General features: G+C 36.2%; 1 protein-coding gene across 1 annotated transcript in view; it reads left to right on the top strand.

Moving 5' to 3' along the window:
• CNTN6 (contactin 6) overlaps positions 1-17,853 on the top strand; it is a gene marked incomplete at both ends in the record, with an annotated part of 245,183 nt that overhangs the window by 210,805 nt on the left and 16,525 nt on the right. Inside the window, 5 exon segments of the mRNA XM_081246253.1 lie at positions 8,541-8,716; positions 9,088-9,205; positions 9,844-10,002; positions 10,124-10,273; positions 13,082-13,152. Of these exon segments, the coding sequence (XP_081102379.1) occupies positions 8,541-8,716; positions 9,088-9,205; positions 9,844-10,002; positions 10,124-10,273; positions 13,082-13,152 (674 nt within the window).

Raw genomic sequence — 17,853 nt, 5'->3', positions numbered from 1 at the left:
AATGGCCTAAATATTTCCAATCCTACATGTAATCTGTTACAAAAAGTTAATAATATTGGTGAAACTTCTGTCCTGACTAGTTGAAGTAGATTTATCACACAAACATCATACCAATATCAATCACAAATAATGTAAAAATATTTTAAAAATAAAAATCTCAAGCAGAAATTTTGGTGGTCTCACAGTGCCAGAAAGAAAAAAAGTGGGGCTCGTAATCAACCAAATAGAATGAGGCCAGCTAAACAATTCTATCTTGAATCAAGACACCTCAGGGACTATGCCCTAGTAATAAAAGCAGAGCAAAATTGACCAGGACTTAAAATCACTGACTTCAGACTCAGTTTGTATCAATTCCTGACTAGATTCTGCTCTTTTTCAATTGCCTGCTTAAAAAGTAAGTCTTCTTGGGAAAAATACAACAAAATGAAAATACTTACACTTTGAGCCACAGTGCCTGACATTTAATAAAATGTTACCAAAAGTAGCTGGAGCCAGGACCAAATGACCAAAACCCAGGGAAATATCAGATAACAGCAACAAGTCACAGGTGATAGAAATACAGAAGCTATCACATAAGGTTTTTAAAATAATTGTGATTAGTATGTTTTTTTAAAAGATGACAAGATGGAGAATTTCAGAAGAGAAATGGCATGTATTAAACATCAGTTGAAAGTTCTAGAAGTGAAAAATACAAAGGCTAAAATTAAGAACAAAATAGACTTAACAGCAGATTAGATATGGTAGAGAAGAAGATTAGTAAAGAGGAAGATATGTGCATATAAGATATCCAATATGGAGAGGAAATGCAATAGGAAAGACAAAAAAGAACACAAAGAATATATTGTTGATGGTGAATAGCTCTAACATACATGAAATTGTGGTTGCCAAAGGGGCAGAGAAGGGATGAGGGATGACCAGTTTGAAGAAAGATTTTACAGAGAGTTAAAAAAAAACTGAAAATGACATCAGCCATCTATTCAGGAAATCATAGAAGCCTTAATTAGGATAAACACAAAGGAAAGTTTAAATAAGCACATAGTAGTGAAAACAAGGGAAAGGAAAATCATCCCAATTAAAAAAAGAAAAAACATTATCTTCAAAAGAATAACAATGACAATGACAGTTGACATAACAACAGAATTAAGGGAATCAAGAAGACAGTGGAATGACATTTTTAATGGTCTGAAAGACAATACCAATAAAATTCTATTCCCAGCAAAATATCTTCTCAAATGAGGACAAAATAGAGATGCTTTCAGCAAACAAAACCTCGGAGAACCTATCACTCAAATCTGCACTAAAAGAAATGCTAATGAAACTCCTATAAACAGAAGGAATGTGGTCACAGATTGAAGAAGAAATTAAGAGCAATGGGAAGAGTTAATATGTCGATACGAGACTAATTTGAGATTCTGAGGAATTAGGAAGAGGACCAAATTTTAGAAGTTTTTATTTCTAGTCTTCACAAGTTAACTAATGAGAGAAAATATCAGAGACGTTCATCACCTGTTTTAAGTGCTATTTATACACTAGTTTCCTTTATATCAGTATCTTAATAACATTTCCAATAATGTCATAGACAAATGAAGGCAGAATCACATGATGTACAGAGGGAGAAAGATTTGATGATTTTTCTTAACATTCATCAATCTTTTGAGAGGAGTTGATAATTCAGAACCACCTGAGCAGTTATTATTCTGAACAATGACCCTGGAAGATTATCACTCACAGATGGAGATTTCAACTGAGTTAAAAGTACAAAAGAAACAAACAAAAAGTGACCAAAAGTAATATTTTCTGGATGCTCAGGAAAGACTAATTACATGATGGATTGCCATCCCTGGCTTGTAAAAATGTAGCTGGGGATCATGATATGTAATAGAGTGTTTGGCCATTGATACAGGGAACAAGCCACACTTACGTTTAAAGAACTCATGCTTAACAGTTCTGAGAGAAATTTTGTTACTAGTTTTCATGTCTCCTGAGGGGCTCTTAACTAAAGATGGGCTCTGGAAATATCACTGTCTATTTCGACAATGTGAATTTGAGTAAGGCTATTCATCAAAAGCATTATATATTTTATTAAGCCTTTCCTTGTACTTCTTAAGGATAGGATTGTTAGATCAAGCTGTTTTCGTATGATCTGAATCTCACTGAAACAGATTGAAAAGATTAAATATTAAAATTCTGTAACTTTATGAACTCTCCATTAACGCATGTCATTCATACTTAGAATAACCTTCAAAAAGTGGTCGCGGGCTTCCCTGGTGGCGCAGTGGTTGAGAGTCCGCCTGACGATGCAGGGGACATGGGTTCGTGCCCCGGTCCGCGAGGATCCCACGTGCCGCGGAGCGGCCGGGCCCATGAGCCATGGCCGCTGAGCCTGCGCGTCCGGAGCCTGTGCTCCGCAACGGGAGAGGCCACAACAGTGAGAGGCCCGCGTACCGCAAAAAAAAAAAAAAAATTAACGATTACTCCTAAGTTTTTCGGAGTTCAAATGTATGTGATTATCTCTTAAATATATAGTTATATATGTATTATGCATGTTAAATACACACATGTTTGTATATATTTGTGTATGCTAACCCTCTTCAACCATGAAAGTCATATTTCCAAACACTGTTTCTTAGAATTCTTTATATCCCAAAACGTATTAAGATGTGTTACATGAATTAAAAATGTTCCGTATCTAGTAAGTGCAGAAAACTAGAATTAAGGAAACTTCTTTAATACAGGAATTTTCAAAGCTTTTAATATGCTAAAAGGTACTATGAAACTCTAAAAGCAAACATAGTAAGTATACAGAATTAATTAAAGTTGAATAACCTGGGAAATCCACCTTTATTTATTTTTGGAGCATCACTAATCAATAACATTTTACTGGATATGACTTTTTCCTGGATCCAAAGCATTGGTGGCTTTCTGGCAACATATTTCACAGAGCTTGGATTTTCCTTAAATAGAAATTTCAGGTTCAAATTTCAAAACCTAAAGCAATTATTTCTCAAAGCATGGGCCTGGACTGACCATATTAAAATCAACTGAAGAAGCAACCTGTTAAAAAAATCCATTTCTAGGTTCTCTCTGCAGACCTGCCGAATCAGTATTTCTGGTGGAAGCAGAGAAATGCACATTTTGAACACATTCTCCAGGAAATTCATGCTAAATTTTTAAACTACTAGAGTAGAATTTCTACAAATATCAATACTTAAGGAATAGGCAACAAAAATATAATTATAGGAAATGAAAAGGAATAACTATCGCTCTATTTTGTTTCAGAGAAAGAGCCTTAAAGAATTTCAAAGTTTTACAAATGATAGAGTCTAGCAGAGTCAACGTCCCTCCTTTTTAATTTGTTATAATTCAGGCCCTAATTATCTCACTTATCCATAAATACCAAGAAGTGTTTCAGTGTTAACAATGAGCCTCATGCTACTGCACCTACTCCACTGGTATGTATGCGCTCCTAGGAAAGTAGTACACTAGATGTGTGTATATACATCCCTCCACTCCTTGAGAGTGATTCGAATGGCTTTTTAAAAAATTTCTCTGGTGTTAGTTTCTTAAGAAGTTAAAGTGTATGCAAAGGAGGAATCAGAACTTGTTAATGAACTAAAGTTACTCCTTGTTCTTTCCCTAAAATAGCATCCAAAATTGTGTATGTTTCTCCTGCTCAAGAACCACTCTCCCATTCTCTGCAACTGTGATTTTGTCTCTGTGGGGTATTCACTTCCAGTTCTGAGTTAGAGCTCTGTGCAGTTGCAGAAGGGAACTCTTCAGGGCAGCAATCAGTGGCCTTGTGGGTGTTGCAGAGCCACCTACACAGGATTAGGACAGGTCTGCATGTGGTGTGAGGAGAGGATACAGTAGTTATAAGCGTTCTTGTCCATGTACCCCCTCACCCTCACAGTAGGGTATTCACATGGGGACTATGTTCAGATAACCATGCATTCCCTGTTTTTGAATAACAAGTCTACCCACATAGAAGACTCTTCTTTTAAATATAATCCTTTTTTTTTTTTTTTAATCCTACAAATACTGCTATGTCTTTATGCCTTTCCCCCCTCTGCTTCATACTTCCAAGGCTTCCCTTTTTTTTTGGCAATTTTTTAACATGGCATCCAGGGCTGGTTTCATCAGTTTGTAACCCCGTCACACACGATCCCATGCTGAGATATGCCTCACGTTTGGTCTAATGCTCCACTGTTGCTATCTCAAAATTCTTGGTCACTTTGTCTCTGAACTTGTGCTTTGTAAGTGAAAGCTAGTGGGACAATGGAGCATGACCATGAGCAGAGGAGATATCCTAGGTGGAGGCACACACAAGTGTTTATGGTTTAGCTGCCGCAGCTTGTGCACAAACGGGCTCAGGTCCATGCACCAAGCAGGCAGGTGGTACTGTGCATACCCACATGCCTGATGGCAGTCAGGAGTGCTGAGGCCCAGAGGAAGGGGAGCAAATCAGGACCCGGGACCAAACTGATGGAGGTGATGATGGTAGCAGCTGTAGAAACTTCAGGGGATGACAGCAAGGGCTTCAGGGGAACAAGGAACTCAGAAAGCAGTCAGTGTCAGGACCCACTGTGAGAAGTCAGCTTGCTCATCTGTTCCCAGACAATGTCCGGGTGACATCTGTACAAATATTAACTCTTCAGCCTGAGCACCAGGACAGGAACTGTCAGTGCCCAGGCAGTAAATTTTGTCAGTAAAGTATTACGAAATAAAAGCCTACATATATTGCAATAAGGCATATCATAGAGTTATGTGAATTCTTAGAAGAGTTTGGCATACATGATTTTGAAAATGTGTGCAACACTAGAAAGCTAATTTCCAGAGGCTTAGAAATAGAAATTTAAATTTAAAGATTATTCTACTCAATGGGAAAAATACTATTTCTATACAAATCTCCAGGTAAACCAATTATTAATGAGTGTTTCCTTAGAATTAAAGATATAGCAGTAGGGCTTCCCTGGTGGCGCAGTGGTTGAGAGTCCACCTGCCGATGCAGGGGACACGGGTTCGTGCTCTGGTCCGGGAAGATCCCACATGCCACGGAGCTGCTGGGCCTGTGAGCCATGGCCGCTGAGCCTGCGCGTCCGGAGCCTGTGCTCCGCAACGGGAGAGGCCACAACAGTGAGAGGCCTGCGTACCGCAAAAAAAAAAAGGTACAGCAGTAGAATTCATAAAGATGCATTTTGGATTATACACAAACCATTAAGCCACTTTCAGTTTCTCGTGAAACCTCCACAAGTTACAGGATATGTCCAAAGAATGTAACAGTTCCATTGTTTAAATTTACATCTAAAATTCAATTCAGACTTAAACAGAATGGATTTGTATGAAGAGATAAATCTTTCTAGAAAAGATTGCTCCTTGAGAATCATCAGCTCTAGATGATCTAAGATTCACATTTCAAAATAATTTATCAGAAATTTATTCCAATGTTGTCACAACCTATAAAATACTCTCAATGGTTCCATAACAATTGCATCAACAGAAAGATCTTTGCAAAAATAAAAAATTATCGAAAAGCATCTGCGATTTTACATTTGCCATGCACAACCGATGTCACTTAAAAATAAAATTGCTAAAACATAAATTCTGATGACCTAATAAATAAATTTATAGAAAAGTGAGAAAATTCTTATGATCAATCAAGATATAACTTTAATAAAGTATTATTATTTAATGTATATATAAAATTGAATCAAAAATATATTTTTGCAATTTGTATGTTTATGTTGTTACTCATGTATCATTATTACCCTGTTACAGTTTGTAGGTAATATATTATTTTTAAAGCAAAGTAATTTCAAAGAAAAACACCCCACATTTTAATTTCATACTGCGACCCAAAAATTATGTAGCTGGCCCTAAAAACATCTAAAGCTTACATTCTGACTACGACCATCACCAAGCTTCATTTTCTCCACTTTCACTCCTGTTTTACTCTTCAACACTTCTCTCCAGCAAAATGACTGCCTTGCCTCAGCAAACCATTCTTCTTCTTTGCACAGATTCTTTGTAAATGCTCTTGCCTGCATAGTGAATAAAGTTACTTCTCCCTGCCTATTATGCTTACTTAGCTAACTCCTATTTGCCTTTTACTGTCAGCTAAAGCAACCCTTTCCCAATAAACTGATCCCTCAGGATTCACTATTTTAATAGAATCATTTACTTCTAATACCTGGCACTTACCACAGTTGTAACTATGTATTTCTGAGTATGATTTGATTAACATCAGCCTCTCGTTTTATTCTTAAATCTCTGTGAAGGCAAGCACTACATCATTTTTTTTGGTGCTTTTTTTTTTCTTCTCCTTCCATTGTATTTCCAATACTTAGCAGACAGCTGGAATTTGGTAGGCGCTCAATAAATATTAGTTAATAAATGAATTAACTAGTGAGAACATGTAAACATCATAATGAATTATAATATAAATGCTTCTTTTTTTTTTTTTTGCGGTACGTGGGCCTCTCACTGTTGTGGCCTCTTCCGTTGCGGAGCACAGGCCCCGGATGCGCAGGCTCAGCGGCCATGGCTCATGGGCCCAGCCGCTCCGCGGCATGTGGGATCCTCCCGGACCGGGGCACGAACCCGCGTCCCCTACATAGGCAGGCGGACTCTCAACCACTGCGCCACCAGGGAAGCCCTAAATGCTTCTTATTCATGAAGTTTTAGTCATTATTACTATACTACTGACAAACTATGTATATAGGGAATGATTTGTCTAATTTTGCCACTTTGTGGTGCCATAAATGGAAGGAGAGCTTTCATTTTTAATGTTTGAAAATTACTTTAACTGCATGATCCAAAACTTTAAATCAGAGCAATTTTGCTCTACCAGCACAACCAGTTAGCCAACTCATCCTCCCATAAGTGTAAATAAGATATTAGCAATATATTTTTTTCAAAGATACTACAAGAAGGAAAATATTCTCTAGTCTTAAAATGTGTTATTGAAACCCTGGTTAGTATTTATCCTTTCTTTGTGGGAGACGTCTGAAGAAGGCTTGGAATTAAGAATGGACTTAGTCCACAAAATCATTCTTTAAACTTTTCCCCAGAAATAATTAGAATAAAAAGTACACGTGTTTAATATAATAAGGTAAAGAGTATCTTTAAAATATGAAAATATGAAGATACAGATACAACCTGATGTAGATTGGGTTAGATTTTCTTCATTATATTCAGAAATAAAATATGTGCTTTTATTTTTCCATGACTCTTTTATCAATATGTACCTTAAAGCCCAAGATTATTACTTCCTACTTTTTGTTTATTAAGGAAACAATCACAATTTTTTAAAATGTTGGAATAATACTTAAACATTCTATTGATAAAATACAGTGGCACACTCATCCATATGAACATATAAATTCAACCTCAATGCTACTTTGATTTCTTGAGCAGCACAAAGAAGCCAGAAGGAAAGTAAAGCTTTTAGCCTATCTCCTAGAGGGTAAAACTTTATGAGTGATCTTTAGAGAAAGAGATTTTCCAGGGTCCTCATTTCATTTTGTTCTGAAACTTCTTTATGTATGATACTTGCTTTCACTATAATTTGCCAAAATCCCTAATTCTTAAATGTAAATCCCTTAAAACATACTTTAATTTGGTAAGATAGTGCATATCTAAATCCAAATGTATGTCCAGGGTTTTTTTGTGTGTCTGTGCTTACTGAGTTGCCATCTTAGTCAATTCCTGGTCCTCTAAAATCAAAACTATGTATTTTGTTCTAAAAAATGTAGTCAAAAATGATATCACTATGAGTCTCTTTTAACCATAGAAATATAGGACTCACAAGTCCAGCTGGAACATTGTTAGGAATTATCCTTTGAAACGGGTCAATGACATGATATGACTTGTAGAGCAAGGGCTGATATTGTGACTCATATTTCTAGAGAGAAATTTTTTTATGATAGATGTGTAATTCTAAAATTGTGAAATCTCGATGAAAAAGAAAAAAGTTACCTCTTTCCTATTCGTGTTGCATCTTTATCTAAAATAGAAATTTTTTATCACAGCTATGTCAGAAATAGAATAAATATGTTGTATTCACATTTGCAAATATAAGCTTATGATTATAAATCTTGATATAATATAATGTAGTTATGATCTTAGGGATGCAATTTGTCTCATAGTATATGAAATTAACATAGAATATTTAGAGCTGTAACCATTGTATGGATTGTAATATTGCGGCTGGAATTTCAGAATAAAATAATAATAAAAATGGTGTGGTGCATTCTCTACATAAGGATTGCTGTCTTTTGAGGTCCACAGTTTTCTATGAACTACTTATTTTTATATTAAGTATAAATGAAAGTATGTCTTGAATTTTCTTACAAGTAATATGCTATGTTGATTAATGCCAAAATATTTGAAGTGGGAATATAATTTTTCATACTGAGTATAGTAGAGCTTCATGTTGTATTTATATAATTTCAAACAATGGCAAAACCATTCAAAAAATATATTTTATAGCCATATGCTAGCATTTGATAAGCTTTTATAATAATAATATTTTTTCTCAACAGAGAGGACTGTTATTACCGTGCCACCTTCCAAAATGGATGTTACAGTTGGCGAGAGTATAGTCCTACCCTGCCAGGTGTCCCATGACTCCTCCATTGAAGTTGTATTTGTATGGTCTTTCAATGGAGATGTCATAGACTTAAAAAAAGGAGTGGCTCATTTTGAGAGGATTGGAGGAGTAAGTTGCTGAAATTTTTAAGTGCTTAATAAAATGAATCAAGTCTTTTACATGAATCAACATCTTTCATAATTATTCTCCCCATATTGATTTGCATGGATAGTCACTGTCTATGAAGTTGCATCTGTTTTTGTTTTGTGTTATTTTGTTTTATGTCTTTCATAGAAATGCTTGTGTTCTGGATGCAATTACAATAAAGGGGATAATAAAAGGGATCAAATATGAGAAACTATAATGATACTAGTATATCTCCTAATTTCAGAGCTGCCTCATATTTAGTATTTATCCAGCTGTAAAAAAAAAAAAAAAAAAAAAAAGGGACCTGCTGGGTATGATTATGTTTTTATCCCTTTTTCCCTATCTATCTGCAGGAATCTGTTGGGGATTTGATGATAAGGAATATTCAGTTAAATCATTCAGGAAAATATCTATGCACAGTAAAAACAATTCTCGAAAGTTTATCTGCTGAAGCTGATATCATTGTGAGGGGTAAGCATAAATGGTGAAAATGAATGCCCACACAGTTTATTCACAATCAAAAATGTTAATATGTATTGATACATGGTAGATCTTTGAGTAACCACATTATGATAAAAAAGTGAGATAAATAGTACAGATTTTTTATTTTTTAAACTCTAAGACTCCAGGGTACGGGCATAGATATGGATATTGAAATGAGTGGGTTTTGTCTCTTTATAAGGAATGGTCAGACTTAGCAAGCAGTGTCGGTCCCTAAAATTTAGACATGCTTTCTATTCATAATAAACCATTCTTGTCAGAACAGGGTCAAAGTCACATGTTCCTGAAGGTCTCCATATCAGATGCATTTATTTGAGTTAGCTTTCAAGAGAGAATGGACAAGAATGGTTCTCAATTTTTGAAGTTAACTCCCTATCGGATGATATTCAACCATCCCATGACTGGCATTTTCTAATCTTCAAGGGAAGCATTTCTAAATTAATCTCTCACCATGTAAGTTGAATTAATAGGGCTTTATCTCAAATAATGTGCTAAAATACATTATGTTCAATATTTTATTTTCTAAGCATAACAGATAGACTATCCCTGTCCCAAATCCATGAATTTAATAATTTCCAATATAGTCATCATAAAACATATTTTTCAAGGTCCCCCAGGTCCCCCAGAAGATGTAAGAGTGGAACACATTTCCAGTACTACTTCTCAACTAAGCTGGAGACCAGGCTCAGATAATAACTGTCCCATTCAAATATTTAGTATTCAGGCTCGGACACCATTTTCTGTGGGTTGGCAGGCTGTTTCTACAGGTAAGTGACACAAGTAGTTTTGAATAATTTTCAAAAACAGATGGTGTGTTTGTTTAATTGAATAACTGATTGTTTTTACCTAGTGCCAATTTAGGGGCCTGAAGCATCCCCTTCTTTTCAGTTCCAGAAATTCTCAATGGTAAGACATACAATGCAACAGTGGTTGGTTTGAGTCCTTGGGTGGAATATGAGTTTCGTGTTGTTGCCGGGAATAGCATTGGGATTGGAGAACCAAGTAAACCATCAGAAGTGTTAAGAACCAAAGCATCAGGTAAGAAATCAATGTCTTCTAAAGATGTGGAAGACCTTTTAAAGTATAGTTCCTAAAGGAAATAAGTGAGAAGTGTAGTATTTTTGGTCCAAAATCAGAGGCAGTAAACCAGTGGCTCTTATTTTCCATTTGTATGTGCACAGAGCAAGGTGTATTTTCTCCCAAAAAGTGAATTCAAAAAGAGATGATTATAGTTAAGCAGGCATGTCAAAAATTAGAATTTTTCAAAAGCTGTCCTCTCATCTCATCTATTTTCTAGCCAAAATCCAATTGAGAATCTGTAGATTTGTAAATGCAAATGAGTTACTGCTTGTTTCATTAAATGTTGTAGCCAAGAATTAACTGAGACTCTGATGGTGCAGCCAGCCACACATTTCCATCTATTTCTCAGCTCTGACCTAGCTGCAGCTTCATTGAGCGATAGTATAAATTTTTCCACAGGCAAATGAGGTAAATTTTAAACTCATTTAACAGAAGTGCTAATTGAGCATCAATTGGTTCACTGAACAGCAGAATACAAGTGGAACCTGCCTCAGAAATCACACCTTCTTAAGCTCTTTTCAATGGATCCTTTGTTCCACTCTTAAACTTTCACATCCAAGGTGACATTTGATCTGCGCAATGCATGTAGCCAACAAAGTTCACATTCTTATCCAGTCACCTATGAAGGATCACTGATGCTGCTGGCTTAGTTTAACAAGCACAAACTATTTCAACAAAGTGTGTGCAACTGTCAGATGTCAATAAATCATTTTTTTTAAAACTAAAGGTAATGCTAATCATTTTATTATAGGATTAGGGCTGGAAAACAGCATATTTGGTAGTGATATCTTAAATCATTCTAAGAGTTTAGAGCTAAGAGGAGGGTCCTTACTTTGATAGAGGAAGAAAAGGAAGACCAGGATATTAGCTGATTGTTTTGGACAAAGTCAGGATTTGAACCTAAACATCCAGACTTAGGCACCAGCATTCACCATAACAGTGGGCCTTAACCTAAATGAGATAAAGATTTACATAAGGAAATGTCTAAATATAGAAATTCCCAGGCCCTACCACAGACCAACTGGATAAGAATCTACAAGTGTGGTCCATGACTCTGGATATTAGCTTCAATTTCAGATTGTTTGTTTACAGCTGATTTATATTATGATAGTTTTGGGCAGGGTTGATGCTAATTCTAAAGTTTTTACAGTAAAGTTTTTATGTCACCTTCTGTTAACCACTGATGCTCTCATTTCAGTAGCATAATGAGACTTGGTATTCATAATGATTTCCCTGAGGCTCCAAATCATACTGAAGTGAGAGGTTGTGAGATTTTGTTTGTTTGTTTGTTTGCTGGTATCATCAAAGACAGTTCTTCTCAATATGGCTTTAGGATGAGTATGGTTCATTTGAAAACTGAAGAAAACAGGGAGCTTTATTACCCAGAATATTGGAAACTTTTGCAAAGAGTTAATTAAAGTATAATTTAAAATAATTTCCTTCTGTATCTAAACTATTCAATTGTCCTGAAATATGTTACTGTAAGCTGTCAAGTACTAGAAACCCTGCAACTGTAGAAGCTATTCCAATTCACGCTGCTTTTGGCCAAAGGCATTGGAAGGCTTAGAAGACAGGGTATAGGTTCAAGGTAACCTTTTAAATAAATTATGAAGATCAAAGCAGACAAAGTTAGGGTCAATCTGAATATGAAAGTGGGTAACATCTGGTGTTATTACTTAAAAGAACAATGAGATTATTATATCACCGTATCATTTATAGAGTTAAATATGTATGAAATGGGAATAAAATAAGTAGACTAGATTTATCTGAATGGTATAAATGGTGGGAGAAAATTTTGGAATGAGTAATTAAACATTACATATTTTAATTCAAAAATGATTGATATAGATAATTTTATCTATATATAAAGTATACCCTGCAGATTTACCCATAATCACAGATTTAGCATACTTCTGCTATTATTTCAGGGAAAAGAATACTTTTTAACACTTCAACATGTATAAAGTTTCATTCTGATTATACACTATGATACTCTACTCATGCTCACAATTGGTATCGATTTTACAATTTGCCTTGAACTATTTATGTTTCATTATACTAGTCCTCACAAGGGTATAGTTGAAGGACATATTTTTTTCCTAATTTGTAAAAATTATCAGTATCTGGAATGTTCTACCACTGAGCCTTAGGGTCCTAGAGTTAAACCCAGGGAATCCTCTCAATCACATCCTTGATCAGAGAACATCTTACTTTGATTGTGAAAAATTAGAGGAAAAGTCCTGTTCTGTACTGAGAGATTTGAGATTCAAACAAAGAGTTATAAAAGAAGATTTTTTAAAATTTATATATCTTTAAGGATTCATTTTTAAATGCTAAAATATCCTGATGGCTAACAAAAAGAAAAATTATTTTAATTTATTGAAAAAAATTAATTAATAGACTGCCTAAGTAACTTGTTTACAGCACAACTGTATAATTAGGCACTAAATCAGCAAAATCGCAGTTACCATCTGAATGGAACATCATTTTGCCAATTAGTAGATGATGCATAATAATGTCAAATACACGATGTTAGTCGATTTTTAATTAATTTAGGAGCCAGGGTGCTCTTGTATCAAACACAACTGTGTCCTCTCTCTTAGAAATTTGGATATGTGTAAACATAATTTATGTTCATTAAAAATGCAAGACTCTCTCATAATGTGTCTGCGTGAGATTTTGAAAGGTGAAATCCAAAAACAAAATTCTTCCCAATGAAGAGGTACTTTAGTAATTGCCATCCTATGTTTCTCCTGGTTGCTTTAGTCCCTGCTGTGGCACCAACAAACATCAATGGAGGTGGAGGAAGTCGGTCTGAACTCGTCATTACGTGGGAGGTAATTTTCTATCCAACTGAGTTACTTTGAAGGAAAAAGACTTAGCTGGCTAAGAGGAATATTGAAAAACAAAAAAGAAGATTTATTTGATCACTATTGAGTATATAAAAATACGTGGTATGAGAGACTCCTGATGATGCATTATTTAAAAGAGGTATTGGAAACTTTTTGTATTTCTACTGAAGTAAGAGAGTATGACTAACTCAACACAATTTGCTTCCAAATATAAGAAACAGAAGTTCAAGGTCTACTGAAGGTGGGTCAGTAGCATTTTTGTTATTAGTTGATGAACTAGAAATTATTTTATTTATTACCTCTACAACTATTCATGAGTTAGACTCAGCAGAGCACAGGTAGAACATAATTTCCCTATCATTGTTCTTTAAATCCTTCCTTTGTTCTTCCCTGCATCTAGATGAAAGCTTAGGCATATGGGATAGCTTTTGTAGTCATTATTATTAAGTATCAACAGGTAGGTTCATTTTTATACTTAAAAATTTTTTCAACCTGGTTTATTATCATAAACTTTAGACTTTCAACCAATCTAAAGTTTCTCATTTCTAGACGCTCAGGCCTGCCTCAGCGGAGAAATGCTAGTGTGAAAGGGACTGCATAGTCAGTTCTCCACCTTTTCTCCACTCTGCTATTCAATTTCTCCCTTCCCAAACTAGTTCCTCCAGAGTTGTAGTAAACTGGGATTGGGAGGAGAGGAAAGGGACAGAAAAAGTCCTGACTGCTGGTACATTTGTAATTTGATTTTAGTATACTCTAGGAACGGTAAATGACCAGACATTGACATTTCATAGAGCTGTTTTTTGTTTTGCTTTGTTTTTTTGGTGGTTTTTGGTGGTGGGGGAAAGGGGGAAGTGTCCAAAGAAGTGCCCAAACTTTTGGTTGTCATTCCTTGGTGCAAGCTGCCAGAAGGTCTCCTCAGTTCCTGGAATCTGGTGGTCCATGGCCAGACTGTTCTGGTAGAGGTTATGTCTCTCCTCTAGATGCTCTTTGTGGATACAGCATCATAAGGTTGCAACCCTATGATGATAGAGCAACCATAACGTTGCTCATGGATAGCTCCCTACATGGTTTTCACATTTGCCTTCAGCAAACATGCACCTTTGCTCTATGCTCCATGGAAGTGCAGTGTGTCCCCACTTAGTCTCTCTTCACTCTGCCACAATACACTGTCCAGGTCTCTCTCCCCTTTGGAAGTTTCTCAGGCATTTGTCAGTTAAAAGAACCTGCATCCCCTACAGAGAACAACATATCATGTGTTTCTTTCTGAAGACTCTTCACTTGGTTAGGCAAGGGATAAGAAGTAGCCCCTTTGCATTCCCCTGGGTGGAGGGGTAGGAATGCACAGCTTTTTCTACAATTGTCTCAAAAGAAATATCTTCCTACTAACCTCTCCCTAAACAAACCAACACTCCCTTTCTGTACATTTCTCTTGGGTTATAGGCTAAGTTTTGCCAGGTAGACTTATATATAAATGGTTTGACGTCTCTCTTTAGAATGCATGGCACTTCATACCTTTGTTATCAGCTTTGAGCCCCAGCTATAACTGATAAAAGAGCCTTCCCCTATTTCACTGCCCTGTGTACATGTTTTTGACACTGTGGTGATAATTTTCATAGCCAAAATATCCACTTCCTTGGACATTTTAATATCACACCTAAGAACATGATGGCTATGATGTTTTAGTTAAAAATCATGATGTCTGATATGTTAGAGGGGCTCTCACTGGGAGGCAGGGGTGGTTTCATCCCTCAGGAGATATTTACAATGTCTGAGGGCATGTCTGGTTGGTTACAACTAAGGGGAGGGGTTCATCTGGATAGAGGCTAGGATGCAGCTAAACATCCTACAATGCCCAGGACAGCTCCCCCATGAGAAGAAATTATCTGCCCCCAGATGTCAAGAGTGCTAAGGTTGAGAAACCCTGTTGCAGAATAATAGGAATTCATTGCATCTGTAAATGATCTTACAGTAGTATAAGACCTTCTATATATATGGTCCAATCCTCACAAAATCTACAAACAATAAATGTTGGAGAGGGTGTGGAAAAAAGGGAACCCTCTTGCACTGTTGGTGGGAATGTAAATTGATACAGCCACTATGGAGAACAGTATGGAGGTTCCTTAAAAAAACTAAAAATAGAACTACCATGTGACCCAGCAATCCCACTACTGGGCATATACCCAAAGAAAACCATAATTCAAAAGACACATGCACCCCAATGTTCACTGCAGCACTATTTACAATAGCCAGGACATGGACACAACCTAAATGTCCATCAACAGAGGAATGGATAAAGAAGATGTGGTACATATATACAATGGAATATTACTCAGCCATAAAAAGGAACGAAATTGGGTCATTTGTAGAGACATGGATGGACCTGGAGACTATCATACAGAGTGAAGTAAGTCATAAAGAGAAAAATGAATACCGTATGTTAATGCATGTATGTGGAATCTGAGAAAATTGCTATAGACAATCTTATTTACAAAGCAGAAATAGAGACACAGATGTAGACAACAAATGTATGGATACCAAGAGGGAAGCAGGGGCGGGATGAATTGGGAGATTGGGATTGACATATATACACTACTGATGCTGTGTATGAAATAGATAACTAATGAGAACCTACCATGTAGCACAGGGAACTCTACTCAATGCTCTGTGGTGACCTAAATGGGAAGGAAATCCCAAAAAGAGGGGATGTATGTATACATATAGCTGATTCACTTTGCTGTACAGTAGAAACTAACACAACATTGTAAAGCAAATATACTCCAATAGAAAATTTTAAAAAAGAAACAAACGAACAAAATTCTATTACAGATAGAGAAAAAGTAGTATTATTAAACCCCCTTCATATGAGAGAACACTGAGACACAGAGATGTTTTCTAAAGGCTGTAAACAACAGAGCCAGGAACCAGGTGCAGCTGCTATAAAAGTTGTCTTTTCTTCTGGACGTCTAGTTTCACATATGCGCTATGGGCCTAGCACAGTGCCTGGTATGTGGTGTGACCTCCTGAAGTACCTGTTGGATGAATGGATGTGCACAGAGAGAGATGTGGCTCACTTGTGGAGCACTTACAGGATTTTCAGTGCTGTGCTGGACATTTCATGTCATTTACTCCTCATGACAATGCTGGCCAGTGGCAATGCCATGTTCAGAAAAGAAAATAGGCTTAGAAATGCAATATAGGTGGGCAGAGAAGCATCTGACTACACGACTCTCCATGCTTTTTTACTTTGTCCTAAATTAGAATTCCAATGGTGCGTATGCAAAGTCATGGTTTAGAGAGGCCAAGAGTTTTCCTATATCTGCCTTTAGTAGTAAGTTAATCAAGTTATTCTTGTTTACCAAACACATTTCCCACAGAAACACTGACTCTCAAGTAGTCTAGAACAGGATTGGTTTTGTGGGATGGTGAGTAGGTTATTTAGGTTTCAATATTCTTTGAAGGCCATATAAGCATTTCATCACTTGCCTAACTTCACCCCTTGTTTTTTCTCCTCCACGGTCAGAAATTACTAAAGGTTGGTGAATCACAGCTTTTACTCAGTCTATATGTGAGGAGAATGGGAAATCCTATGCATACTATTCTTAAATAGAGATGATGTGAATTACCAAAAAAAAAAAAATCTTTGCATGATTTATAATGTTCTTTTTAAAGCCAGGTTCCAGAGACCATCACCTACAGGCCAAATCTGGCCTGCTCCCTGTTTTCCTAAACAAGTTCACCCACAACCATACCCATTCTCTTATGTGTTATGTATCACTGCTTTCATGACGTTGCAGGAGACCCTAGATCCCCCAATGCTCAAAATATTTAAGCATCTGACCCTCTACAGACAACTTTTTCTGACCTATATTTTTAAAAAATTAAGTTAAAATCATTCCCTCTGTGTATTTCTTCTTGGGATATCAGATATGAGGATACTAACAGAAACTATTACATAAATGGATGCAAGTTCCCATTTATCATTCACATTTGGCATCATGTACATGCAGTTACTGAGCCAAATTCTTCTGGTGCCCAAACTTCTTTAAGGAATCAGTTCTGTGTACTTAGAAGGAGATGCATACATTAATTCGAGCCACCAGAAGGCACATAGTAACACTTTCAATTCAGTGAACACTAATGAGTAGTGCAGTGGGGGTACAAAGAAGAATTTCTTTAAAAAAAGTCTTTATGTTCAGAAACTGACAGGACAGTCTTAACTCAGCCTGAAAGGAGGTCAGGTAAGGTACCATCATAGCATATCTGAACTATGCTGTGAAAAAGAACTCGGGGATAAAGAGACCACTGCAGGCCAAAGTCACCGCACTGTGGATGAAGAAGTACCCACTGAGCTTTCAACACTAATCCAGGTCCAACCACTGTTCTAAACTCAGTCTGACTCCACCATTATGGTTTATAAGTATACTGTGGTATAATCGACCTGTGTTTTCTCCTGTGCCAAAGTAATGTGTATTTTGTGTATGGTTATTTGTTTTGGTTTGTTATCTTTCCACTAACCTAGACATGATATCTAACTTTAGGGATGTAATAACTGCTAACCTTTGTTAAAGGTATCTTTATTCATATGTTATTTTAATTTATACCCAAAATACCTGCAAGTTTGAGGTGCTTATGATAAATGTCTCATAAAAAATATGACTATAAAATTAGGTATATAGGATAAAAAAC

This window comes from Mesoplodon bidens, assembly GCF_964165515.1.
Source record: "Mesoplodon bidens genome assembly, chromosome: 10".
Taxonomy (NCBI): domain Eukaryota; kingdom Metazoa; phylum Chordata; class Mammalia; order Artiodactyla; family Ziphiidae; genus Mesoplodon; species Mesoplodon bidens.
Note: the sequence above shows the minus strand (reverse complement) of the source record. Positions and strands in the feature narration are given on the sequence as shown.